We start from the raw sequence: 26,258 nt of genomic DNA on the forward strand, positions 1-26,258 counted from the left end.
GACCGTGAGAAAATATAGCAAAAGCAGCCTGGAGCCGAAATTGGGGAATAGGCAGACCTGCCACTAGGTGGGTCTCAGAACGGAGTGGATCCAGAAAGCGTTTCTGTTTTAAGAGCAAAAGCAACTGGAGTTCCAATTCTGCCTACCAGACCCGCTTTACGGCTGGGAACGATGCCCGTTTCTATCTGGTAGCTCAGAAGGCTTGTTGGGGGAAGATGATCTAAGCCAAAATGAGGTTAAAAAAGGAAAAACAATCTGTGGGCAGACTGCAGCAAAGAGATTATATTTGTCTGTTTCTCCATCATGATTCGGATTTCATGTATGTCTGTCTGCCAGGTGCTTCCTTCTGAGGCTCTTTGCAGATCTGCAAAAGAGCATTAATTGCACGGTCAGGAAAGGATCGCCTAAGACGCGTGATCCAAACTTCTGACGTCCGACGCGGTAGCCTCCTTGGCCGGCTCCAGACTCTCCCGTCCCTGCCTGTCGAGACCAAGAGTTTGGTCTTGTTCAAAACACAACCTGCCATTTCATGAAGGGGAATAACATCGCTTTCCCTGATCATCCCACTGCCATTTCCATGCTGGCTGGGGAATTCTGGGAGTTGAAGTCCAGTCGCCTTAAAGCTGCCAAGGTGGAGAAACGCTGCTCTAGACCCAGTGAACGAACACGGCACGGTCTAAAAGGCTTTCGTACTGGCGTTCCTTCGTGTATAAAGAAGGCTACAGACTTTCGGAGAGAAATACGCAAAGGAGGGAACTTACTGGAGGAGTTTGAAGGCCAAAGCAAATTCCTCTCAATACCTACGCTGCCAAAAAGGGAAGATTTAGGAAGAAATGCAGAATTAGAAGTGATGGGAAGCACAGCCACAAGCGGTCTCCCGTCGGTCTGAGGAACGTTGTTAGATTGGAACAGATCAGAAATTCATGTCTGGACAGTAAGAAAAGAGAAGGGTCTTTCCAGGACAGATGGAAACACTAAGCCGGACACCAGGCCAAGCCAGCTGGTGGAGCGTGGGGCTCAGCTGTCTGGCGGGGCTGTCCCAGGCTAGATTTAACACCATGCCAAAGACACAACTGTCACAGAGCAAGAGGATCTGGGGTGCCCAGCAACCTGTAAAATACTCAAACCCTTCCCTTTCCCAGGACCTTGTACCTCCACCTTGAACCTCCAAGGGTCAGGCCGTCCACTTTCTCCTGCCACCCTGGTTCCACCGCACGCCCAGAACGTGGGTACAAACACACAGCCACACCATGGCAGGTAGCGAAATATTTATTTTCATAAAACAAGGATAGTCCTCAGCAGGAATAACGGGGGGGAAAAAACCTCTCCCCCCCCCACGGGGTACATACAGTATGTTTATTAAGAAAGCGAAGAGTATGTTTTATGGAAGGGACCATGAGAAAATGGGGACACGGTCTTTATGGAAAACAACTACTAAGGACAGTTTTCTTCCCAGGAGGAAAAAAATTATGCCAGAGATCAGGGAGGAAGCGGGGAGGAATTCGGGCGAGCAGAACAGGCCCCAAATGTTAGCAAAGTATCTCCTGAATTGGGGCCATCCCTTTGCGCAGTCAGAAGCGATCAAATTCCAGCAGCCCAAGAGGAAGGGCGTGAGGGGCGGCCGAAGCAAACGTGACTTTACGATCCATGTATACAAACGTACCTACGCACACACACAGACACACACAGCCAGGAAAAAGGGATGTTCTTATTTTCGGATCGGAAACTGAACCCTGTGGAACGAAACCATCGAACGGGCCTTCTCAACGGCTCACCCAGCTTCCCAAGAGTTTTAGGCCGAGGCAATGCCATCCTTCCAGCCAAAAGCTGGGGAAGACGACCCTCCAGGGATCCAGATGTTGCTGGAGCCGCAAGATTGAAGCCCTCCTTCCCTGGTCCAGGGTGAAAGTGGGGAATGGCCGATCCCACCTTGGAGAAACGCTGATCCAAGCAAGAGAGGGCTGAGCTACGAGGGGAGCATCAAAACTGGCTTGTGGCAAAGGTTATTCTCTCCAACGAGGGCTGCAGCCAGGGACCCCCTTCACTACCAGTGGGCTGCCCAACATAAGGAGCATCTTCCTAGCCCACAGAACAGAAGGCAGGCAAGGAGTTTGGAAGGCAGAGGAACACCTCTGTGGCCCCCCCCGAGAATGGAGGACAAAGGCTGGTCCTCATATAATTCTTCCCCGCAGAGCTTCAGCAAGCCGAGACTGTGAGTGACAGCAGATTCTTGGCTGGAAAGACTGCAATTGAAACAGTCTGGTGGGGGGAGGTTTGAGAAGGAAAGAGGGGGCAGTACCTCCAGTACATCCTGGTGACCCGCCCACCCTTTCATAAGAAATGGATCTCTTTTGCACATACCTGGCAGAAGGTTCCACTATCTGGCCTCCTAAGAGCACCTGTCCTACAGAGGAAGTGGGCTTGCAAATATCCGGTACACTGGTTCATTTCGGTGGGAGGAATGCAAGAGAACTTCCCCTGCAGATTGGGCCTGGGAATACACCAGTCCTGTGGCCTCAACCCTGCACTCCTCGTCCCTTGCAGATTTTGCCGAGAGGAGTTGGAAAAGGATTTGGTCGCAGGTAGACCCAGCAAAAGCTGATACCCATCTCTACCTGAAGCCCCAACCCAAAAACACTCCCCCGCATCTGCTATTGCAAAACCCGAAAGGGTACTTGTCCTCGTGGCTAAAGCTGGAGGGACCTTGAAGCTTTAGGACAACCCTCCCCACAAAATAATAAAAATCACAGAGACTTATTTGCAGATTCCAGACAGTTATTCCCACTTTCTGGACTTGCAAACTGGCCTGCAGGGAGCAGGTACTGGAATTCAAGGGGCAATCGAAAAAAGGTTTGGCCACCACAGGTGAAGAACACAAAAAACAAGGCTCAGGCCTCTCCCCTCCCCCAAATCACGCCCTCTTCTGCCCCTCCAGACTTTTATCCTTCCTTATTCTCAAACCGTACCAGCAGAAGCAAGCGTGTACACATTTTGAATTGGAAGAAGCCCCTCTGGCTTTGATTTCCCAATCAATGGAGAGCCAGCGGTGCCGGGAGACATCTGGAACCCTTTTGTGGCTGGGAAAACCTCTGTCGCAATACAGCCTATTTTCCTGGATCTGTCCAGGCACCCCCTTTCGAGATGGCCTCTGCGGGGTCAAACCCAAATGCCCTTTGTGCAAATGCCCGGGGATGGGCTAGCAGATGATTAATCAGCCAGCGGTCCACTCCTGGGCTGTGCCGTGCAGACCCCCTCCAGTACAAGGGAGAGCAGAGAAACGAATTCTGCCTTCTGACAACGTGCGAGGGGAGGCTCCCCCAGCCTGTCACGCTCCAGGTTTGCTGGGGCTGCAACAGACTCCCAGAGCAGCTGGCTAGGAATGCTGGAAGCTGTGCTCCGGGGACGGCCGCGCACATCCATGCTTGGGAGAATATAATCTAGGCCCTCTAACAGGGTGGCAACTTATACATGACCTTGGAGGAGCAGGGAGTGGGCGAAGGAAGGTTTGGTTAGGTTCTTCCAGGCCGAAGATCTCAAGCTCCCAATATTAGCTTCAGGGAGCAGAATCGTACCAAGGAGAGGCGAGCGTCTGTGACTTCACCCACAGCCGCTTTTCAAAGCTCGCTTCCTCGGAAGGAGGGGGAAATGCCCCAGCCAGGCAAAAGGAAAGCTGCAGCCAGACAGGAGCAGGGAGATGGAAACCGACCGAGCCGGGGACCAAGTTCTACGCGATGAGATTTGCGCCGATGGGCCGGAGCTGATGACGGAACCGGGGTGATGGGAAGGATACGGAACATGCCACGGTGCTTCCGATGTCGTTTTATTTACAAGAGGGGTTGGTGCAGAAGGACCATCAGGTTACTAACAAGCAGGAAAAACGCTACGAAGGGGGAGAGAGAGAGAGAGAGAGGAAAAATATTAGCTGGTCACCCTCAACAGAATCGGAGGGCTACCTTTCCCCAGCCTCCCCCCTTGTGCTGATCTGGTTGGGGTTGCTGTGTTGTGTGAAGACACCCACGGTGGATTATAAGCCACGATTTACTGCAGGGAGGGGGAGGCAACTTTCAGCACTCAGCAGCTGCATGTTTTTGGAACAGGCCCTGAGCCCTTCTTGGAGACCGGATGGAAGGGTGGCTGTTTTCCCTTCTTTCTCTGCTGGGTTATTATTATTATTATTTAAACTGTTCATTTCAGGGCTTTTATGTCATTAAAGCACTGCCAGGGTTCAGCAATGACGGCCAGACACTGTTGCCAAAAAGGAAGTAACGGGAAGCTTGTGGTCCTGAATGCTGCCCGACTCTACTGGATGGCAAAAGGCAAGGTGTGAATCCAGCTAATCATAGCTTATTTATTTATTAATCCCGCTTCTACCCTGCTGCAATCAAAACGACTCTTGGCAGCTTTCAGTCTGTCTAAACTTAAAGCATCCTTGGTTTGATAAAAACCAACCCAAAGCAATAGCAGCTTTGACCATTTCTGTCAAAGGTACGTTTCAGATACGAGAAACACCGAAAACAAAAAAGAGCAGAAAATAGAAAGCAGCCGAGAACCAGCATCTCCACACATCTGGAGGCTCCTGCGGGAACAGCTGCCTCAAGGCAGTCCAGGGTGGGGAGGGGCTGCCGTTCCCGTCCCCACCTCCAGCCTTACCACTGAAATCCGCCAATGGGCTCTGTAAACCTGTGACGGACCAAGAACGTTGCAACGGCTTCGGCAACCTGAAAGGGAAAGAGGTGCGGCCAGAGATGAAGGGGGGCCCCTTTTCCCCCTTGGAGCTGGGTCAGCCCCTCCCCAACATTTTGGGAACTCTGTACTCCGCACCTTCCTTTCTCTCACCCAAAAGGACTGTCCGCACAAGCAGATCGAGCCTCTCCGACTGGAGCACCGGCCGGATGGGTGGACTTCTGCTGCCAGAATGCTCAACGACGGCCCTGCTGGTTAGCAAATTCTGGGGGCTGAAGGCCACCCACCTGGAGGGCAACCAGCTTGGGGGAGCCTGGCTTAGGTGCCCCCTTGAACAAGCCCAGCAGGGCAACCTAGTTTGGGGTCCAGCAGGGAGAGGGGAGGGCAGGCCAAACAAACGCTTCCGCTACTCACTTTGTCTGGAGCATCCTCGTGGACTGCGTGGCCACACTGTGGCAGGACCTGTATCTGGAATTTCCCTGCAGGTGAGGGGGAAAGAGAGCCAGTTTGGGCCAGTGGTTAAGGCACTGGGCTAGAAACCGGGAGTTGGTGAGTTTGAGTGCTGCCTTGGGCAGAGAACCAGCTGGGGGACTTTGGGCCAGCCCCCCTCTCCCGGCCCAGGAAGAAGGCAGCCAGGGCCGAGCACTTCCGAAAACATTGCCAAGATAACGGCGGGGACTAGCCCAGGCAGTCTCCAGGGATCACGACTGGCTCGAAGGCATAAATAAAACAGAATTAAAATTAAAAAAAACAAACTGAGGAAAGGGTGTTGGCTTCACCTACATCTGGGTGATATCACAGATCCTGGATTAAAAAAAAAAAAATTGGGAGAGCTCAAGCTACTTTCTACGCCAACTGCAGGAAAATAAAATTGGCAAATTAAGGAGAAGACGCGTATTTGCCTAAGGACATGGAGATTTGGCACTTTGTGTGGCACAAAGGATTAGAAAGGACCTCGCTTGCCTGGCCAACGTGGCTATTAATAATAAGCAGTGGTTCGTTTGTTTGTGAAGTATAACAAACACCCAAAGAAGAAGAATGTATCATACAGTAACAAACTGCATACTTGACAAAAATCAGGCGAAGTTCGGTAGCCCCTTTTCTGACTAACCAATTTATTAAAAGCGAATGCCTTCCCTTTGCCCGGAGTAACAGCTCTTTTAAAGCAAGCCCTCCTATCACCTTGAAAACCCATCTTGGACCGGAAAGCTAACAATTTTACCTTGCATCTGGCCAATGGTGAGATCTTTATCCAGCCTGTCAACGCCTAAAAAATTGATGGTGTGTGTTGGGATGGTGGGGGGGAGAAGAGAAAGAAGAAAGGGAACCATAGGTTAATCCAAAGTTCTTGCCTATCGCTTTTTGAATTTATTCTTTACCATTTCTGATTTGTGTAAAAATATATACTGCGTATACTCATGTATAAGCCCATCCACAGATAAGCTGATCCTTGAATTTTTAAGCAAAATTCATTTATTTTATTTATTTATATATCAGATTTGTCACCACCCATCTCGTTGAAACGACTCTGGGCAGTTTATGGAACAGTAAACATCAATTAAAATTACAATATACAATAATCTTAATACAGTAGAGTCTCGCTTATCTGACATAAATGGGCCGGCAGAACGTCGGATAAGCGAAAATGTCGGATAACACACAGTAACGATTGAGTGCAGTAAAAAGAAAGAAAGAAAACTTGATCCGCTGCGCCTGTTGCAATCGATTTTGCATTGCGGCGCCGCACCATCAGGAGCAACAAGAAAGAGTACACTCACACTCGCAAACAAGCAGCACACTTTTCTCGTCGCCGATTTATGCATGTTGTGTTTTTTTTAGGGGCATCGGATAAGACGGAATGTCGGATAAGCGAAGGTCGGTTAAACGAGACTCTACTGTAAATACATAGATCCAAGGATGGATATAAAATTGGCAGTCACTCGGGGAGCGTCATCAAGGCGCCAACCGCCCCCAAGATTGGATAAGATTGTTGTCACCCCACTAAAAGACCATGGAAAATTCATCAGGGAGGGAACCGGGAGACCGTCTCCAGCTTCTTCCACTCCAGCTTGAAGAGTGATGGGGTGAGTTCCAGTAAGGATGAAGAAAAGGAAGAGAGCAAGGGAGCGACACCTACCTGCTAAAAGCAGTAGTTTGGGAACAGGGCAGTTGAGGAAGAGGTTGGAGAGGCCCCTGAACCAGCCCTCCCAGTATCTCTCCGTCTTTGCCAGTTCAATCCGCCATGTGTACGCTGCCTCTTTTTTGGTCTAAGGAGAGAAGAGGCCCTTTTGAAAATTGCATCCTTGCTTACAAGCCACAGATGCCGGCAGCTACGGAAATACCAGCACGGGAGAAGAGATGTGCATTCACACTGACGCTGATTCAGGGTCTAAGTGTAATCATGATAAAAGCCTCACTTCTGAATATATTTTCTAGAGAATTCACGCAAAGTCACACACGTGCCAGTTGGGCTAAAATAAGATACTTCAAGGAGAAGCAAAGAAAAATACAAGATGTGATATAGTCTTCTTGGGGACCAACACACAAAAAACGATGTTTGTATGACACACCTAACATGCTGCAGTTTGGGTTATGGACTCATTTGAATCCAGAGAACAGCTGAGATTGTGGTTAAAGGGTGGTGCCTCTGAATGTCCAAAATCCAAATGGCCTGTTTTGCAGATACACCATTTCCAGGACATACACAATGGCTGCTTCTAACATTGGAGCCACAGAAAATTTTGCGCCGGCTTTAGATGGAAAGTACCGGATTGGAAAAAGGGCTGTTCTAAATTCTTGACAAAGTTTACTCACCTCCACATCATCATCTTTCTTCTTTTTGTTCACAGATTCACCATTCTCACCATCTTCCTCATCCTCTTCCTCCTCTTCTATAATTCCTTCCACGATGGCTTTGGGGCCTCCAGGGCTCGTGGCTTCTTCGCACCTGATTTCAAAGTTTTTAAAGAAATGAGGAACACATGATTAAATTAAGCCCTTCGAGATTGGCCAACTCAGAAAAAAGAGATCCACTTAAAATTTCTGGAACAATCTTTATTGCTAGTGAGAGAATGTAACAGAATCTTGGAAGCCTGCCAAAGCAGTTTTCCAGATCAACTTATACCTAGCACAATCAGGAATGTTTTTGGTAATGGTCCTACTTTCTTCCCCTTGTTCCCAGGGTCTGTTATACATCCCATCACACACTGACTCTGCTTCAGATGTTCTATATCTGTCTTAAATAGATGTGGGCTACGTAACACCAGAGGAGGAGGAGGCGGCGGCAGCAGAGGAAAGCAATTGCTACAAAGACAATGGGACTCCCTAAATTCACCTTTCCAAATTATTGACGTACACTGTGCCTTTTTACTGTATACCTTCATCAGCAAGATAGGGACGAGAACTTGCACTGAGCTAAGAGAGAAATAGGAGAGTCTCTAGACACAGGCAATTAGCAGAGGGGAGAGGCTGCTGAACTCTAACCCCCAATTCTCAGCATTCAAACTTCTTAAAAGAAAGTCTGTGTGAACCTTGCTTCCCTGATCGTGCTCTGCAACAGTGTTTTTCAAACTTGGCAACTTTAAGACGTATGGACTTCAACTCCCAGAATTCATGCTGGCTGGGGAATTCTGGGAGTTGAAGTCCACACATCTTAAAGTTGCCAAGTTTGAAAAACACCGCTCTACAAGAAAGAGGCTTGACACAAGGGCGGAAATGGATGGATTTTCAAGTATGTAAGAAGGGAGGTGCAGATTGGGCACAGAGGTTGGGTTTGCTAAGCAACAGGGCTGCACAATTCAATCTCCCAAAAGTGATTGGGTGTGGGCAGGAGGGTTAACCTAGGACCTGTCTCCAGCTGTGCCCTACATTAACACACCTGCCAACTCCCAAGCACTTTTGGGACATCGGATCAGAGCCGTGCACAGCTCTAAGAGATGCTGTATACCACCTCCTCCTCCTAAAAGTCCCGAAGACATTTGAATGGCCATCTCATCCAATTGTCCTGGTTTCTTTGGAGGTTTGGGGGAAGGGAGTGGGGTGGTTCATACCCCGTCCAAGCTGCCCATCTATGGGACCTTCACGCCTGTGGATAAAATCAGAAGGAAGTTTAAAAAGCCAACATACTGTTTGACTTGGCCGATCATGGATACTCTAGCTGATTCGAGATTTCTGATCTGCCCACTCTTCACACTATGAAAAAAAGACAAGCAGTCATCAACACAGAATTAGTAACTGGGTAGCGCCAGTTTAATTTTCCTCTCTCTTTTAGTCAAATATTTATCTTGAACTTTTAAGTCCCACCTGTCCTCTCTCAGAGAAGGGCAAAGCACCTAATACGGGGTTCCCTGCTCTACTTCCAGAGACGGGGCAGTGAAGTTGGCTTAGTGTGATGGGACATACACATGGACAAGGGTGGTTCTTACGTTACCTCCATTCGATTGCATTTTCCAGAGATTTGAATGTTTTCGGGCGACTCCGAAGAAAGTTTTGCATGCTGTTGAGGGCATCCATGGCTGTCCCTGCATCAATGACAGAGGGGCACCTGGTGTTAAACAAACTAGCATATATCAGGATCCTTTTTGCTACCCAGACCTCGTTTGAAGGAGGTGAAGAGTTGGTTCTTCCTGCAAATGTTGGGTAGAGTGAGGCTGGAAGTCAGCGAAGCTGAATTGGCATGTATGGAGGAACGTTTGCTTTTGGGGCACTGGGAATTTTTGTTATGGTTTTAAAAATATTTATATTATTGTTTGGTGAGCTGCCTAGCCTTATATGACAGGCAGCCATATGTCTTTTTTTTCAAGTAATTTTATTAAAGATTATAATTACAATAGTAAAAACGAATACACACTAAAAGAAAAATAGAAAGTAAAAGATGCAAAAGGGAAGAAAAGGAAAGACATAAAGAATAGAAAGAAAAAAAGTAAAGAAAGAAAAGTAAGAATAAAGAAAAAGAAATATATGAAGAATGACTCCCATCCTCCATCACAATAAGTATAAACAATTTTAGTAACTTATCGTCTTCTCTTAAAATACAACAAATGATCTCTTCTTCCCATATCCATCTCTTATCTATAAACAAATCCTTAAAGCCTCATCGTTTCAGTCCTGATGTCAGCAAAAGTCCATTAAGGGTTACCAGAAATAACAACATACAGGTAGTTCTCACTATCTGATCACAACAGGGACCAGAATTTAGGTCGCTAAGCGATTTGGACATTAAGTGAATTGGAGCTGATTTTACGAGCTTTTTTTTACTAAGGTCATTTAGTGAATCACCGTAGTTGTTAAGCGAATCACATGGTAGTTAAGCAAATCCAGCTTCCCCAATGGATGTTTTTTGCCGGAATTCACTTAATGACATGATTTATTTAACAACTGTGGTGATTTGCTTAATGACTGTCGTAAAAAAGGTCGCAAATCATGATCACGTGACTGCAGGGGTCGTAAAGCACTTTTCCCAAGGCCACTGTTAAATGAACAGTCGTTAAGCGAGGTCTACCTATATTCATTTTAACCTTGATCAAATAAACCAACTTTATATTCCTTTCTTTTACTTCTAACATTAAGATTGTTTAGTCCATCCAAATAATGTTGTAGAACTTGATTTCTTTTCATTTCTTCTTTGTCCCATCTCACAAGTTGCATCAAAGTTTTAACAAGTCTCTTTTGTAAGACCAATATAGAAAAATTATCCAGGTCACTCTCTTGGTTTATTGTTTGTATGTCTCTTTTAATTATTAAGACATCAGCCAGTTTCTTTTGTATGCCCAGAGTAACATCTTTTTCCATGTCATTCTTGCAGCCTGTCATTTGTAAGTCCACTTTCAACTCAGTCTCTGTCTTGTCAGGTAAAGCTTGTTCCTCTTCCATAACATTTTTTAGACACAGTCTATCCATAGAGGCAGATATTGCTATTGACATTGTTAATATTAATTTCTGACTCCATTTTTCAAAAATAACCTTCAATATTTCCAGTATTAGAATATTTTGTGCCATTCTGTAACTATTAGTCAAGTTTATGTGTTCTTCTCCTTTAACTGAAATCTTTAGTTCCCTCTAGTGTCCAATTTTTAAAATCTTATTTTTTAAAAATCAAAACAAAAGCATGGAAGGATTCTTTATAATTAATTCCAAAATCTTATTTCAAATTTATCTGGACCACTAGTCTGTTTGTAACTTTCTAAAATCAAAGTTTTAATCAATCTTTTGCTGTTTATTTTAAAAAAATTAAGTTCTTAAGCTTGTAGTTAAAAATTTCTTTAATTAAGGATTGACGGCAGACTCGATGTTTTCAGACTTGTTGATCCAAAGGTTCCAAATAACTGAAAAGCAGTGAACAAGCAATTTCTGAAAGTGATTAGAAAAGGAAGTGTGCGAACCCAGCGTCCTTTGAAAAGACGCTGATTGTGGTTTGAGCAAGATGGCTATTCCCTCGTCTCCCAGAGCTCTAAACCTGCCAGAGACTGCTGTCTTGTGGTCTCCTCATAGGGAGCAACTGTCTGGAGCACTTGTGGGTGATCTCAAGTCCTATGCTTGTCCAGAGAGGAATTACCAAGAGCCGGTCTATTCAACAGCTCTTCGTTCTTCACCACAGTCATCGGCTCTGCTTTTCATGAAAGAGTCTTCAGTCTGCCATTTTTCCTCTGGAAGTTGGCCATATAAGTCTTTTAAGTAAATACATTTTGAGAGTCAGAATGAATTTGGCACAAAATTTATCTATGAGTGGAAGGAGAATCATAACTTGGATTTACAAGGATTTTAACCAGAGTCTGCCAGAAACAGCCAGTACAGCTGCACGAAGCAATGGGTTGGACTCCATGAACACTAAAATCCCTATCAACTCTATGATTTTAAGAAACAGTTGCATTTTTTTTCCTGAGACCAGAATTTTTACTGCCTAGAGTCTGAGATGCAAAGATGGAGAATCCTGCTGGGACACAACGGAGTATCAAAAGAAGATATGAAATATGAATGTGTGTGCCTGGCTGTTTGGGGTAACTTTCAAAAGCTTCCCAATCGCCAAGAAGACAAAAAGATACCAGCTCCCCAAACAATGGAAAACAATTTTTGCAGGCTTTGCTCGTGGGCGTATCATTTACAAACCTGTCATGAAGCAAAGAAAAAGGGTATCTGAGACCTGTTGGTGAATTAGGAAGGACCTGCAGCCTAACACAGAGAACAAACTTTCGCCTTCCAGTTTTTCTTTAATTTCTTAACACTTCCCCTTTTCTCAAAGATTTTTGGCTTGGTCTTTTCCAATTTTCATTCAAGTCCACTGGATCCTGGTCTCAGATTTCTGCACTGGGTTAGGACAATGTAAGAATCTTATTCAGGGAAGCTCCCAACCACTGTTTTAAGCTGAAAATTCTTAAAGAAATCCATTTATCTAGCGGGATTTTGAAAGTTTAGGTGTAGCTACAAGCAAAATGTTATCATTTTCATATGTTGTAACTCAGTGTTGTCCAAACTTGGCCACTTTAAGATGAGTGGACTTCAACTCCCAGAATTCCCCAGCCAGCACTGGCTGGGGAATTCTGGGAATTGAAGTCCACTCATCTTAAAGTGGCCAAGTTTGGACAACACTGTTGTAACTATTTCACCTAACAGTTCACTCACTGTATTTTTTTGAATAAGAATTAACTGCGTATTATGTTAGCAAAAGACTTTTCTACTACCTCCCCTCTTTCTTTTGTTTCAAAGGTCCTTGGAACACAAAAGGGTTCCTGTATTTAATTGCAAAGTTAAATATTCTGCGATGATTAAAATGTGATGTTGCGAAATCAAAACTAAACGCTTTGCAGGTATTTTGGCTGTATTTAATTGCGAAAGAAAAAGAAAAGAGGAGATATCCTGAATTTAAGATGTTTTCTGCTGCAAAAACAGGAAGGTTAGAAAGGAAAAAAGCCAGCCTCCATTACTGAGTTCAGCAAATCTCATACGACCCTCACCTTTGAAAGGTGAACTGGGGGAAAAGCTAATTTTCCTTTCAAGTAAACATGGTAGTTTTAGATTTACACAGAAAACGGCTTGTATGTTAACATCAACAGGCTAATGAAAAGGAAAACGTTTAAATAAGCCTTTCCCAGCTGGGTGCCCTCCAGACATTTGATACTGCTACTCCCAGAAGTCCCTAGCCAGCATGGGAGTTAGTCTGGAGTCCGCAAGGCTAGGAAGGGCTGGTCTAGAAGAGAAAACTGTGGAAACTTACCTTCCACAACATCAATCATGCAGAGACCTAACAAACTGGGCACCAGATTGGACGCTGCTGTGTGCACAGCAATGGCACCGCCCATGCTGTGCCCGATCAGCATAATGGGAGGGCAGAGGTCTCCATACATCACTTCCACCACGTTGCCAATGTCTCTACAGACAGAAAAATAAAAGAACACAAGAACATGAGCCGCGCCCTGCTGGGTGGGACCCCTGGCCCAGCAGCCTGTTTTCCCAGTGGCCCACCAACTCCCAGCAGATGCCCTTCAGAGCGGTTCCGTGACATCCAGGCTAGGAGACTCGGATCCCCAGGACTTCCATGAGCTGGTCCAACCCTTCTGTGAAGCCAGCCAAGCGGGTAGCCAGCCCCACATCTCACGGTAAGGAATTCCAAAGTTGAATTAACGTTGTGTATTTCCTGTTGTCCGTCCTGATCCTTCCAATGTTCAATTTCATTGGGCGACTTCTGCTTCTAGTATTTTGGGAAGGGGAAAATGGCTTCTCCCTGTCCACTTTATCCACACCGTGCAAAGTGTTATACACCTCCGTCATGCCCCCTCTCGTTCACCTGCCTTCTAGACTAAAAAACCCCCAAATGTTGCAACCTGTCCTCATAGGGAAGCTGCTCCAGCCCTTGGACCATCGCAGTTGTCCTCCTCTGCACCTTCTCCAGCTCCACTGCATCCCTTTTGTGGTGTGGTGACCACAATATTCCAAATGTGGTCACACTGTTGATTTATATAAGGGCATTATGCTATTGGCATCCCCACTTTCAATACCATTCTTTATTATCCCTAACACGCTTTTGGCCTTTTTTTACAGCAGACGCACACTGTGTTGACACCAGGAAGGGACATGCCGGCTGGCAATGTCTGCATGCATACATTCTGGGGCCCTATCTTTTTTTCCACCAATGATGGTTTGCTAGAAGAAGAATCTGAACTCCCCAAAACCACATTTGGCCTGCAGCTGCCAGCCCCAGCCCTGGGGCATCTCCTGTGCTTGTGCCACCCCCCAGGCCTCTCACTTAGATGTCCTTTCGGGGTTGCCCTCTGAGCTTACTTATTCTGCGTGGATGAAAGTTGCTGTCTATTTGCTCCACCCACCCCCAAAGCTGAGAGATGAATAAGGAAGTACGACTAATCCTACAGGGCCCTCCTCATTGTGCATTGTTTTGATCTGGTCGTTATTCAACAGCCAGCGTTTACCTTAAAGAACTGGTCCCTTCCACTGGGAGCTTGTAGGCAGAGGTGGGGAACTGCAAAAAGCTTTTTCAATGTGGGACATGTTTTTATCTTCACATGTAAGTCCGCCAACCTCCTCTCCTCTCCTCTCCCTTGCTGGGAAATCTGCAATGTCAAAAAGCTGAACTCTGCACCCAATTAACAAAGGAGCACAGTACTAATTAGCCCCCTGGAATAAAAGAGGATGCCAAGAGCTTGAAGTCTGCACGGCCCAGATCTGATGTGCCTGGAGCAACAGCGACTCCCACTTCAACCCTTGCATGAACACTATTTCACCCCCACACTATACTTAGCTGTCTTCTCTCCACAGAGGCATCCCTTCTCTGCTAACACCACGGGAGCCCCACCTATTCCTTGGCTTCCGTACTGGCTGAACGTCTGAGTAAGTGGAATGTACATAAACATTCCATCGCACCTCAACAGCTAAGCAAAGAGTGACCCACCCAGGACTCTTTAACAGGGACTCTTACGCACCTAAACAGAGCAACATTTACGAAGAGCCCAGCCTTCTCTAATTATCTAGATAAGCCCAGCTACAAACTGACAGAACTCCCACCTAGCAAGGCCAAAGAACCCGGAAGGCATCACACTGGGAAAAGCTAAACTAGACATTAAGAGGGAAGTTCAGTCTTCCTCCAGCTATGGCTTCAGTGGGGTAGACCCTCAGCTTCAGTCTCCCCCGCCTGCCACAGATCCAATACCTCCCCAAAAAACAGGAGCACTGGAAAGATTCTTACAAATAAACATTCACGGAGCATTTTGTTCTGATGCGAAATATCCCATCAGCGCAATTAAACTGTCATTTTAGACATAATGGACCTTTTTTTTTTTGGTTTCAATTTCACCCCTGCTAGGGTTTGGAAATTAAATTGAAGTTTTACTGCAAATGATGCCATTTGCATCCATTATGTAATTATGCAAATGATATAAATGGATGCAAATGGCAAAAACGGATACAAATGATGTGTGTTGGGATTTAACGGACACCTCCCCCCCCCGCAATGGTTTTGATTGAATTGAAAATCTGCAAGTCTACATTTTGTTTGTTTTAAGTAAGGCATGATCTCTCTCTGTCCCCTTTCCCCAATTTGTGGCTCTGCAGCTCTCTGCTAGCTGGGATGAGAGGAATTGTGATCCAGCACTCGGAGAACACCGAATTGGGGAATGCTTTTCTTTTGGAGGACTTGAGTCAAGTCAATGCGCTAAAAGATGGTCCAAAGTTGAATGTGAATTGGAAGACCGAGGGTCACATTTGTTACAAGGTACTTTACAGATGCCAACGTGGAACAAAGATGGTTCTCACACATTTTCGCCTGAGGTCTCCTTTACATTCTTAAAATGATTCAGAGTCCCAAAGAGTTTTGGTTTATATGGGTTATATCTATTGATATTTACTGTATTAGAAATTAAAACTGAGAAATTTTGAAATTTTTATTTGACTTTATGGACCTCTGGTCTAGATACCGAAGAAGAGAGAAAGGGATTAGCAAAAGCTTTTACAGCAAATTTCCAGCTCCCAGCCAGAGGAAGGGGAACAAAGAATCCTGCCCATAGGACCACCAAACACACTCTAATATACAAGTAGCCCTGACTTAATGACCACAATCGGGACCAGAAAATTGGTTAAGCGGGGCAGTTGTTAAGTGAGTCATGCCGGATTTTATGACCTTTTTTGCAGCAGTCATTAAGCAAATCACCGCGGCTGTTAAGCAGATCACGTGGTTCCCCATTGATTTTGCTTGCCGGAAGCTGCCTGGGAAGGTTGCAAATGGCGATCATGTGAGCCTGGGACACTGCAGCTGTCGTAAGTGCGAACTGGTTGCCCAGCGCCCAGACCACCATCATATGACCGTGGGAGTGCTGCGACGGTTCTAAGTGCGAGGACAGGTTGTAAGTCCCTTTGTTCAGCACCGTTGTAAATTTGAATGGTCACTAAACAAATGGTTGTTAAGTGAGTAAACCTGTAAAGACCTGTTAACAATTACTCATGCCCTCAACACACTTGGTCTAGAGCAGTGTTTCTCAATCTTGGCAACTTTAAGATGTGTGGACTTCAACTCCCAGAATTCCCCAGCCAGCATGGCTGGCTGGGGAATTCTGGGAGTTGAAGTCCACACATCTTCAAGTTGCCAAGGCTGAGGAACACTGATCTAGACCACTGCAAAGCACTCTACGTGGGGGTACCTTTGAAGGTCACTTGAAAGCGTCAGTTAGTTCAGAATGCAGGATCCCAGATCTTTGCCACCAGAAGCGTAATCTCCCAGCCCTCTGCTGGCTTCCTCTTAGTTTCATGGTTTAAAAGGTTAAAACACTCCCCCACATCCCCGCAAATTATGGAGCAACATACTTGGACATGGTTTCTGCAGAGAGGTCTTCGGGATTCCGCACTTTGGTCTCACCTGCAACAAAATCAGGTCAAATGAAACAAGCGTTAGCCTGAATTAAGAATAGCGCTCCCCGTGCAGATCTTGATCAACCAATACTGGATGACATCTGAATTACATCAAATAAAGGGCAAGGCAAAGTATCAGTGATGCCACGTCTCTCCATCCCAAGGAAACAACCATGATGAGGAATATTCTAGGCATCTGTGGATAAAGTCACTTTGCTCCACTCTGACTGGAGCGCAAGTACTTGCATGAATACGGCACTCACGTTCTACAATTACCTGGGAAGCGTTTGACCCTGTAACTCTAGAGCAGTGTTTCTCAACCTTGGCAACTTTAAGGTGTGTGGACTTCAACTCCAGAATTCCCCAGCCAGTATGCTTGCTAGGAAATTCTGGGAATTGAAGTCCACACATCTTAAAATTGCCAAGGTTGAGAAACACCACTCTAGAGGAAGTAGATGGGATCCCCGTGACTACCAGCCTGGCTACCTGTCCTTTAGATCCATGATCCTGGCTAGTTAAGGCTGCCTGGGAGGTGACATGTGGTTGGAACCATGTGGTGGTTAACGTATCCTTGAGTGAGGGGGTGGTTCTGCCTGCCTCGAAGGAGGTGGTGGTGCATTCCCTCTTCAAGAAGCCATTCTTGAACTCAACAGTGGTAGAAAACTGTGTAGTGTTCCATGTTTACAGGGGCCAAAGCTGGGGAGAACTGCTGTAGAGAGCATGTTATTCCCCACTGATGCTTTTCCAAAGGGCATCTGTCCAATTGAGGCATTCTTATGACTGGCCTTTAGTGCTGTTCCCCCCCACACCACTTTTTGGCAATTTCAGCATCAATGTGTTTATTGAATTGCGTGGGCCCAGCAAAACGCTGTTCAATGAATGGCAGACCCAAACATTTGCAACTCAGATTGCTGAGTTATGTTTGGTGGGGGCCAAATTATGTGGAAGGACTGCACTGAATCCTTCAGTAAGAACTGCTGTTGATACTTAAACAGTTGGGGAGAATTTAGTCTCCTGTAAGGATGATGATGTTAAAAATAATAAACCAGGTATTATTTCTAAGACAACTACTTCCTGTCCCACCGCTGTCAGCTGGACTAGGAAGTCAAAAGCACCCCCAAAGGAAAAAAGGACAAGTCCCTAGTTGCTAAGAAAACTATCTGGATGGGCACATGAAGACTCTAGAGTCTGGGGCGGCACCCCGCCAGTCTTGGCTGACCTCAAAAAGTAAGTAGGATTGGATCTGGATAACACTCAACCACTTCCATATTCCTACCAAGGAAACTTCACGGGCTTCCCTCTGAAATCATTAGCAACCAGGCTCGACTCAGAAGAGAACGGGCTTTGAATGGCTTACCATGTCCTCTCAGATCCAAAGCCACGATCCGGCACTGAATACGGTTAATGATGGCAGCCTGCAAAAAATAAGACAAAATGACCGAAGGGGAAAAGCTCTCAGGCTAGGGTCCCACCCTTGTAGAAGGGGTGGGACCACAAGAATCCTCTAGTCCAGTGTTACTCGACCTTGGCGACTTGAAGATGTGTGGACTTGAACTCCCAGAATTCCCCAGCCAGCAAGGCTGGCTGGGGAATTCTGGGAGTTCAAGTCCACACATCTTCAAGTCGCCAAGGTCGAGAAACACTGATCTAATCCAACCTTCTGCAATGTAGAGGAGAAGCAACTCAACCATCTTTGAGAGGTGACTCTCCAGCTTCTTCTTCAAAGCCTCCAGAGATGGAGAACCCACAACTGCTGTAGGAAGATCATTCCACTGCTGTACGGATCTTACTGTCAGATGTTTTTCCTTGCATTTCAATGAAATCTAGGGAGCTGCAAGTCATACCTGTTATTTCTGCTCCTAGTTTCTCTGGCCAGTGCAAGCAACATGCCCACTGCCCATGCTGGCAGGGGATTCTGGAGCCTGTAGTCTGGAAAGCATCAGATTGAGCCCGACTAATTTAACAGCACCAATCCTGGTCTTTCTGCAAAAGGGGAAATCCATATTCCCATTGGCACCTGGCTGTTCTCTCCCCACCCTGACATGCCACTTTGCAGAAGGCCCCCACTGCCGGAAATAAGATGATGCCCTCGTTATAAGTTCCTGCCACTTAACAGCATTTACACAAACATGTTATTTTGGGCACTGCAGTGATGAAGCGACATTTCTGCTGAGAGGCAGTTTTAAAAATAGGTCTCTGGTTGGAGGAAAATGAAACCAGGTGACAAAAAGAAGCATTTCCAGCAGGAAGAGGCAGTTGGACGGTTTCAAACAGAGAAGCTGGTGAAAGCAACTGGTGAGGAACAGCTGCGTTGGCAAATGAGGCTGCTGTGTAGATGCAACAAACCAAAGCACGGGCTAGGCCTAAAACATACCAGGCAAGAGCAGACTTGATCAGGAAACAAGAGTATCGCATACAGGCAGTCCTCACTTAACGACTGTTCATTTAGCGACCGTTTGAAATTATGACAGCGCTAAAAAGTGACTTATAACTAGTGCCCGAAGTTATGACTATCGCAGCGCCCCCACGGTCATGTGATCACCATTTGTGACCTTTCCAGGCAGCTTCCAGCAAGCAAAATCAATGGGGAACTGCATGATTCACTTAACAACTGCGTGATTCACTTAACAACCACTGCAAGAAAGATCATAAAATCAGGTCTGGTCATGTGATGATTTGTTTAATGACATCACTTAGTGACCTAAATTCGGGTCCCAATTGTGGTCATTAAGTGAGGACTACTTGTATTAGCCCTTGTTGAAACTGCCAGGTAGGCTGGATCAAGAAACAGACCTAGTGGGGATTCAGGAATGCTCCTTTATTGTAATAGGGTACAATAACAGAAACTGGAAAGCTCGTTTGAGTTGCTCTCTACCCCATCTTATACCAAACAAAATCAAGATGGGATTAATTTGAGTTTTTTTCTCATACCTTCCCCTTTCCCAGGACTGAGATGTTTACTTTCTCCTACCCACTTCTTGCATTCCTTCAAAAAAAAAAAAAAAAAACTAAAGGCATTCCTCTCCCCAGATGTTGCAGGAAGATGGTTTTTGTTCCAAAATGGGGAAGAGGCATTCCCTATAGCTGATGTCAACCCTTTGAGGTAGGCCAGGTCCAGGAACAGACCCTGCAGGGATGCAGGCAGACAACTTCCAACAATAGAGGGTACATTAACAGAATCTTGAAAGCATCTCCAAATATCACAAGATCAAGACAGGGCTGTTCTTTCACACACTTTCTGCTTTCCCAGGACCAGCCACCCATTTCCCGTCCCTCAGCTCTGTCTCAAGGTCAGAACTACGTTCCTCTACAATGAGACAACTCCATTTTTGCTCAGGAACCTTGCAGAGCACGGAACCTGCTAAGCGACAGGACTCCAGCAACTGAGATACCAAGCACAGGGGCCAGGGAATTTATGCCCATCGTTTATAGCATAAATTACTTACCTATTTTATTTCCTCAGAGCCACCTTTGCTACACTGCTGACTTCTGGGGCAGGCTTTTTCACCCAGGCACCCTCCAGATGAGGGGATTTGGGGTCCCAGAACACCCAGACCGCATGGTCAATGCTAAGATCCAGGTTGGAGAAGACTGTCCTTGGAAAGGACCTGCCTCTTGTGGTCAGGAAACCCGGCACCCTGATGGCACTACAGCAACAACCAAGGAAAGGACTTACAGTGAATACAGCCCAGGAGAGGGCAGAGTGACCTCCGCCGTGAAGAAGGAGCAGCACAGGACCTTCCGATCCACTCTTGTAAACTCGAAAAGTGTATGAACAGTTAAGGACGTGACAACCTTCTCTGCAAAGGCTTGAGCTTTGGGAAGGAGGGGGATATAAAACTACTACAAGTAGCACTTGATGATCACTATTATTATTGCTGATTACCACACTGGATGGAAGTCAAGAAAGAGGGTGAGGAAACTCTAAGGGTTGGGGGAGCACCAAAGAGGCCCTTCCTTGCTTCCATCAAGGCACAGAAGAGATTTTAATGCCCAGACTTTTTCTATCAGAGAAGACAGCCCTTATTTTCAAGCAAGCAAGCAAGCAAGGATTTCTCAACTAAGCACTTCCACGGGCATTTGACAATGCTTGCTGTGCCACCTGGGCACCAACAGAGTTCAAAGAATCACTGACTCAAACACACCTAAGTCTGCCTCCTTGAAGTGGGAATACTGGACTACAAAGAAATAGGAAGCTGTCTCCCAAATGGATGGATCCCACCCCCACCCTGCTTCAAAAGCTACCATCACCATGGGCTTAAGAGAACCCAAAGGACTCCACAGTTCAACCCTGAGCTACAAATATTCACCTCTATTGATCCCTAGAAGTACATACAGGAGTGTCACCTCTGAATATAGCCCACTCAGCCATGTGAGGTAGGCCAGGTCAGGAAACAGACACAGCAAGGATCTTCAAGAATGCTACTTTACTGTTGAAGGGTATAACAAGAGAATCTTGAGAGTTTTCCAGAATACCCATGCCTCTTCTTATACCAAACAGGATCAAGACAGGGTTATCTTGAATTTCTTTCTCACCCCTTCTTTTTTCCCAGGACTGAGCTGTTGTTTACTTAACGGTTTGCACATTCCTTCATCAAGGTTATCTCCATGCTCCTCTCCATCCATAGAGGCTCATTTTAGACAAGTTATTTACACATTTTAGAATATGAAGTATTCAAAAGAAACTGTGTGCAAGGGATATGCCCCACTGCTATCACATATCAACCCAATTCAAAGGTAACATCCAAGAAGGCAAAGAGGTGGTATGTATGAAACAATTCCAGGAACAGATATTATCCAAGCTACGCTAGGCGGCCTTTAAAAAAAGCCACCATAATTCTCTCAGCTTTGATGTGGGTTAATTCACCATATGGAAGGCCACAATCATATACACACAACATTTCATTTAAAATAACCTGTCTAACCACTGACTGTTGCAGCTATTAACTTACAGACGTGACTTACAGACCCATAGCTTTCTTCTTGCTTAAAAAAAGGAAGCTATGCCTGGCCTACAGTTGTTTTGCACGACTGTTTTGAAAGCCACCACCATTTGGAGTGGACAACAGTGTCACAAATGGAGCTGGGAGAATCCTTAGCTTTAAATATTCACTGCACAGTGAGATTTTGCAAGTAGAAAGATAAACCGAAAGCCAACAAAAAAGGATATATCCTTGCCGGAGTCAGTCTCAACCACAACATCTTCCATGGATTCAAAATATTGGTTCCAAGAAACTGGACTATAATCACGCTTTCTTCCAGGCCTGAAACACAAAAGAAGATACTTAATTGTTACATATCTTTGTAGGATTTTTTTTCCTAAGGGATGAGGGAACGTTTAGATATTTTTAAGGACAGGCTAAAATATGAGGCTTGTTCTAGATAGGAGGAGAAAAGATGGAAAAAGTCACTGCTGGCTCTTATGTTACAGACTTTATATAACCAGGATGAGCGTACAGTGAGCTGTGCTTATTTTCATCCCCGTAAAGGTTCTGCCGGTAAATCACTAAAGTACCTTGCAAAACAATTCATACTTCTCTACAGCGGCTTTAAACTCAGTTTTAAATGCAGCTTTTATTTCTGCTGGTTTCAAATTGTTGCTTATTTCTAAGTGAGGCTTTTAGTTAACAGAGGTTTGAATGCTGTTTTACCAGGGTGATTTCAAGTGAAGGAGCTGTGCTAGATTACTGGGGCAAAACAAATAGTTTTGCAGCAACGCAGAGATGACCACATTTTGCACAAGGCCATGATCTCACGTGCAACAAAGCAATGACCTCAACAAATCTATACATCTTTTCACATGTTACTAGGACTAGACACTTTTACTACCCATTGCTTCTCACGGATCGCAGACATGCCATTGAGGAAACGTGGCAACCTTGCAGAAAAAACAGAGCCATTTTGCCCAGGGCTGCAAATGAAATGGCCTGACCAGCATTGCTCTTAAAAGCCCCTTATTTATTTATCAAAAGTCTTTGGATCCTGCCCTCATCTACAGATTCTGGGCAGCATAAAACAGAGGAAAGAAAGAAAGGGTAAAAAAATACATAAAGAAAAATGTAATGAAATTCTCCCAGGCTGGCCACATAAGTATTCAATCGTGGTTAACAGCAGAGGATGTATTCGAGAACTGGTTATTTGCAATATCTGATCAACTGATTTTTTACTAGGTTTCCATCTGGACTAATCTCAAAGCAAACAAAGGGGTTCAATAAAGCACAACAGGGCCTATGCCTACTTTTAAAACACTAGCAGTTCACGGTGCTATAATTATCTTTGTTTTGGCTTGCCATTCAACTTTGCCTACGTCTCTGGAAGGAACCGGAGGAAACGGTGGGCAAAATCCAACCCCCAGAATGGAGCATTTACACCCCAAGAATGCCTATCCCTGCTTGCTTTTGGTGCCCGTTTAAATGGGAGTCTGAAGACATCGTTCTCCCCTGAAAGTACAAACAGGCGAGCTTGCACTGAAACATCCCAGGACCAGCTTCCCTCGTCCAAAGCACTTTTTCCAATGATTTGGAGGCACGTTCACTGGGTTTTTCCAAAGCCATTTTTCCACCATTGCAATAAATATTCTTTAATGATAAGAATTTATATCAGTGTTTCTCAACCTTGGCAACTTTAAGGCCTGTGAACTTCAACTCCCAGAATTCCCCAGCCAGCAAAGCTGGCTGGGGAATTCTGGGAGTTGAAGTCCACAGGCCTTAAAATTGCCAAGGTTGAGAAACACTGATTTATATTATTAGAGCATTCACATACTTCCATCACATAAATCCTTTCAACAGCCCCGAAGCATACTCCTATATTGCAAATAAAAGTTAGGAGAATAAGATGGAGGCTCCTAACCAAAACAGGATTCAGCTGTCAACCCTTCCAAACCACAACTTGTTTTCTTAGCCATGAAATGGCTTCAACTCTCTTTTCCTTTCATTCCCCAACAAATACATACGGAACACTCTTTAACTGCTTTGCATCCTATTATTGCAACTCTCAGGGCAGACGTTACCTTGCAAGCTATTTTCCTGGCCTGTGGCTTCAGCCCCCTCACTTCCACTTTACCTTTTTCTCATAATCAGCTGGATACTACTGATATCCAAAGCAACAACTTCAACAGATACTTATATTTCATTCAATCTTTCACAATGTTGTTCCAGTTGGGACCAAGATCCTTTCATAGTCCACCTTGTAGGAGGTCGTCCAAGTGGACACGTATAATTGTAGAGCCTCAAGTCCCTTTTGGCATTCACCTATTGTCAGGTAAATGGATAATGTGTCCTGCCCTTTTGTATTTTTTTAAATCCCGCCTTTATTATTTTTATAAATAACTGAAAGTGGTGAACATACCTAATACTCCTTCCTCCTCCTATTTTCCCCACAGCAACAACCCTGTGAGGTGAGTTGGGCTGAGAGAGAGGGACTGGCCCAAAGGCACCCAGCCAGTTTTCCTGCCTAAGGCAGGACTAGAACTCACCATCTCCTGCTTTCTAGTCTGGTGCCTTCACTACTAGACCAAACTGGCTGTAAAGTTTAATTTTAATAGCATTAAAATGTCCATTTTAATGCTATTTTTGTGACATCTATGAAGTTAGTCCGTCACTGAATTTCCCCATTTCTGATCTCTGAGCAAAATCTTCAGCATTTAGATTTTCAGCTAGCTCAAAGGATTCTTTTGCTTTTCTTCACAGCAAAAAGCACTGATTTGGATTCAGACAAATGCTGTACACCACACCCCGGTGCTGTGTCCCCATGAAACAGTTGTTGGCATGACAGATGAATGCACTTCTATCCAACAATAGAAACAAGGGCAGGTGACACACACAGGTCCGACAATCACAGAGGTGCATGGTAGGGCTTCTCTCAATGTCAGAGCCACAGGATGTCCATACCAAATTTGGCAGATTGGGAGAGAGAAAGTGGAGGCTGAAGACAGTTAGCAAGAAGGAACAGCACAATTTCCTTGTTCCAGAGTCCAACCTTCTCTTGCATCCACCTATTCATAAACCTCGCCTAAAAGTCCATTAGAAAATTAACCCTGTGCTATCTGTGCTTTTTCCAACAGAAGCTGACGGTCCAGAAAGTCATTTCTGGGTGCAACACCACTCTTGAAGAGGCCTCCTACTCTCTGCCAGCGGTGAAACACATCTGGGTAACAAGATGGCATCTTCGCCTAAGCAGCGCAACGTAAGAGCAACACTGGCTTGCTATTTAGGGCTGTCACCAGGAGGGTTCTGATAAATAGATGCAAATGGCTTAAGACTATCAGTTCTCAGGGTTCAGGATCACTGGTTGGTGCCGTCCAGAAACGCCGGGCTATCACCCTTCTTCGTGTCCTCCTGACTTTACTCCGACGTCTGAGCATCAGAAGCCCCTTCTGCCCCCCACTCCCCTTTGGAAAGTGGTCAAAAAGGGCCTTTCTAGACCCACCTCCTGGCCACGTCTTCCCATGAGGGCAATGGCAGCAGTTCCCCACCCCAACTGAAGGGGCTCAAGGCGCTGCTCTGCCCCCCAGCGCCTGGCACCCATGCCTCTACTGGCAGAGCCCCCACTGCACTCCTCTGGAAGGGCAGCTGCCCCCAGGCCTTCACTGGAAAGGGTTACCCCGCCACGCGAGCTCAAGCAGCTGGGAGTCCGGGGGCACTTTCTGGGCTCCGTCCGTGGGGCTGCTTCTGCTGGGGGCTTGCCAGGTATTCCCCTTCTCCTCCATGCCCGGTCAAAGGCAGCACCTTGAGTCCTGCCAGGGGCCTTTCGGGGACCCCTGGTCTGCTGGGGTGATGAGAGGTAGCCCGACAGGGCAGGAGGACGACAGCGTGGGGGAAGGCGAAGCTTGCGTTCCTCTGGGGGCGCTCAGGAGGGGCCAGACCCCGAGGGGGAAAATGGGCAGCTGTCCAACTGGGGGGAGGACCCTCCCATAGATTAATCTCACTCTGAAGCCAGGATTTTTATCTGGCTTGAGCATATGATTTGGGGAGGGGAGGGGCCTTGCAACACACTGGCCGTGCTGGCAGGGAATAATGGGAGTTGTAGTCCAATCCCATGGGAGGGTACCAGGTTCACCGCCCCCCCACTGACACAGCCCCCCACCCTCCCCCGGGGCACGCCCCCTCCTGTGCCCCCCCTCCGTCTTCCACTCGAGCCCTCGCAGCCCCCTGCAGCCCATGACGTCACCGCTCGCCTCCCCATCCCTCCCATGACGTCACCGCCCTCGCCCCAGCGGCCCGTGACGTCATCGCTCCTCTCGTACCCCATGCGCATCTTGGTAGGGGCCTGGCCGCTGCCGCCCGCGGGGCCCGGAGGGCGAGGGGGCAGGCGGCCGAGCTGCAGCTGCTTCTCCAGGGCGGACATGGCGAGGGAAGCGCGGGCCAGGGAGCAGCGCAGCGGCCGAGGGGCGTGGAGGATCCGGCCCCCGCCTTCCAAGAAGGAGCCGCCGGCCCGCCGCTCCCAGCAGTCCTTTCGCGTTCGCCGGAAGGGAGGAGCTCCTGCCCCGCGGCATGCCGGGAAACCTAGTCCGGCTCGACGCGGTCGGGGGACGGTCTTGGACGCATGCCGGAACTTTTCGAAGGGCACCCTGGGAAACGGAGTACTAAACGGAGTACTGAAACCCAAGCGGAGGTTGTTCTGCGAAGAGATGAGCTGGAACCATAGAGATAATAAATTATAGAGACATACGACCCCTTTCTCTCGGCTTCTTTCTTTGAGTCGTTGTAACGAAGCAGCGCCACACTTTC

General features: G+C 46.5%; 1 protein-coding gene across 1 annotated transcript; it reads right to left on the minus strand.

Moving 5' to 3' along the window:
• Nucleotides 1-1,253: 1,253 nt before the first annotated feature.
• Nucleotides 1,254-26,002, minus strand: PPME1 (protein phosphatase methylesterase 1). The gene is made up of 14 exons (XM_088140434.1): nt 25,775-26,002; nt 21,700-21,794; nt 20,207-20,298; nt 17,888-17,945; nt 16,486-16,537; nt 12,893-13,047; nt 9,113-9,203; nt 8,809-8,874; nt 7,498-7,630; nt 6,821-6,950; nt 5,906-5,950; nt 5,098-5,162; nt 4,651-4,718; nt 1,254-3,880 (listed from the first exon to the last, which is right to left on the minus strand). Exons 1-14 carry the CDS (start codon nt 25,873-25,875, stop codon nt 3,862-3,864), a joined length of 1,170 nt encoding a protein of 389 aa, XP_087996560.1. The 5' UTR covers nt 25,876-26,002; the 3' UTR covers nt 1,254-3,861.
• Between the last annotated feature and the right edge of the window lie 256 nt (nt 26,003-26,258).

This window comes from Python bivittatus, unplaced genomic scaffold (assembly GCF_059951505.1).
Source record: "Python bivittatus isolate LINGU-HERP-01145 unplaced genomic scaffold, Pbiv_v1 ctg000340_np1212, whole genome shotgun sequence".
NCBI lineage: Eukaryota > Metazoa > Chordata > Lepidosauria > Squamata > Pythonidae > Python > Python bivittatus.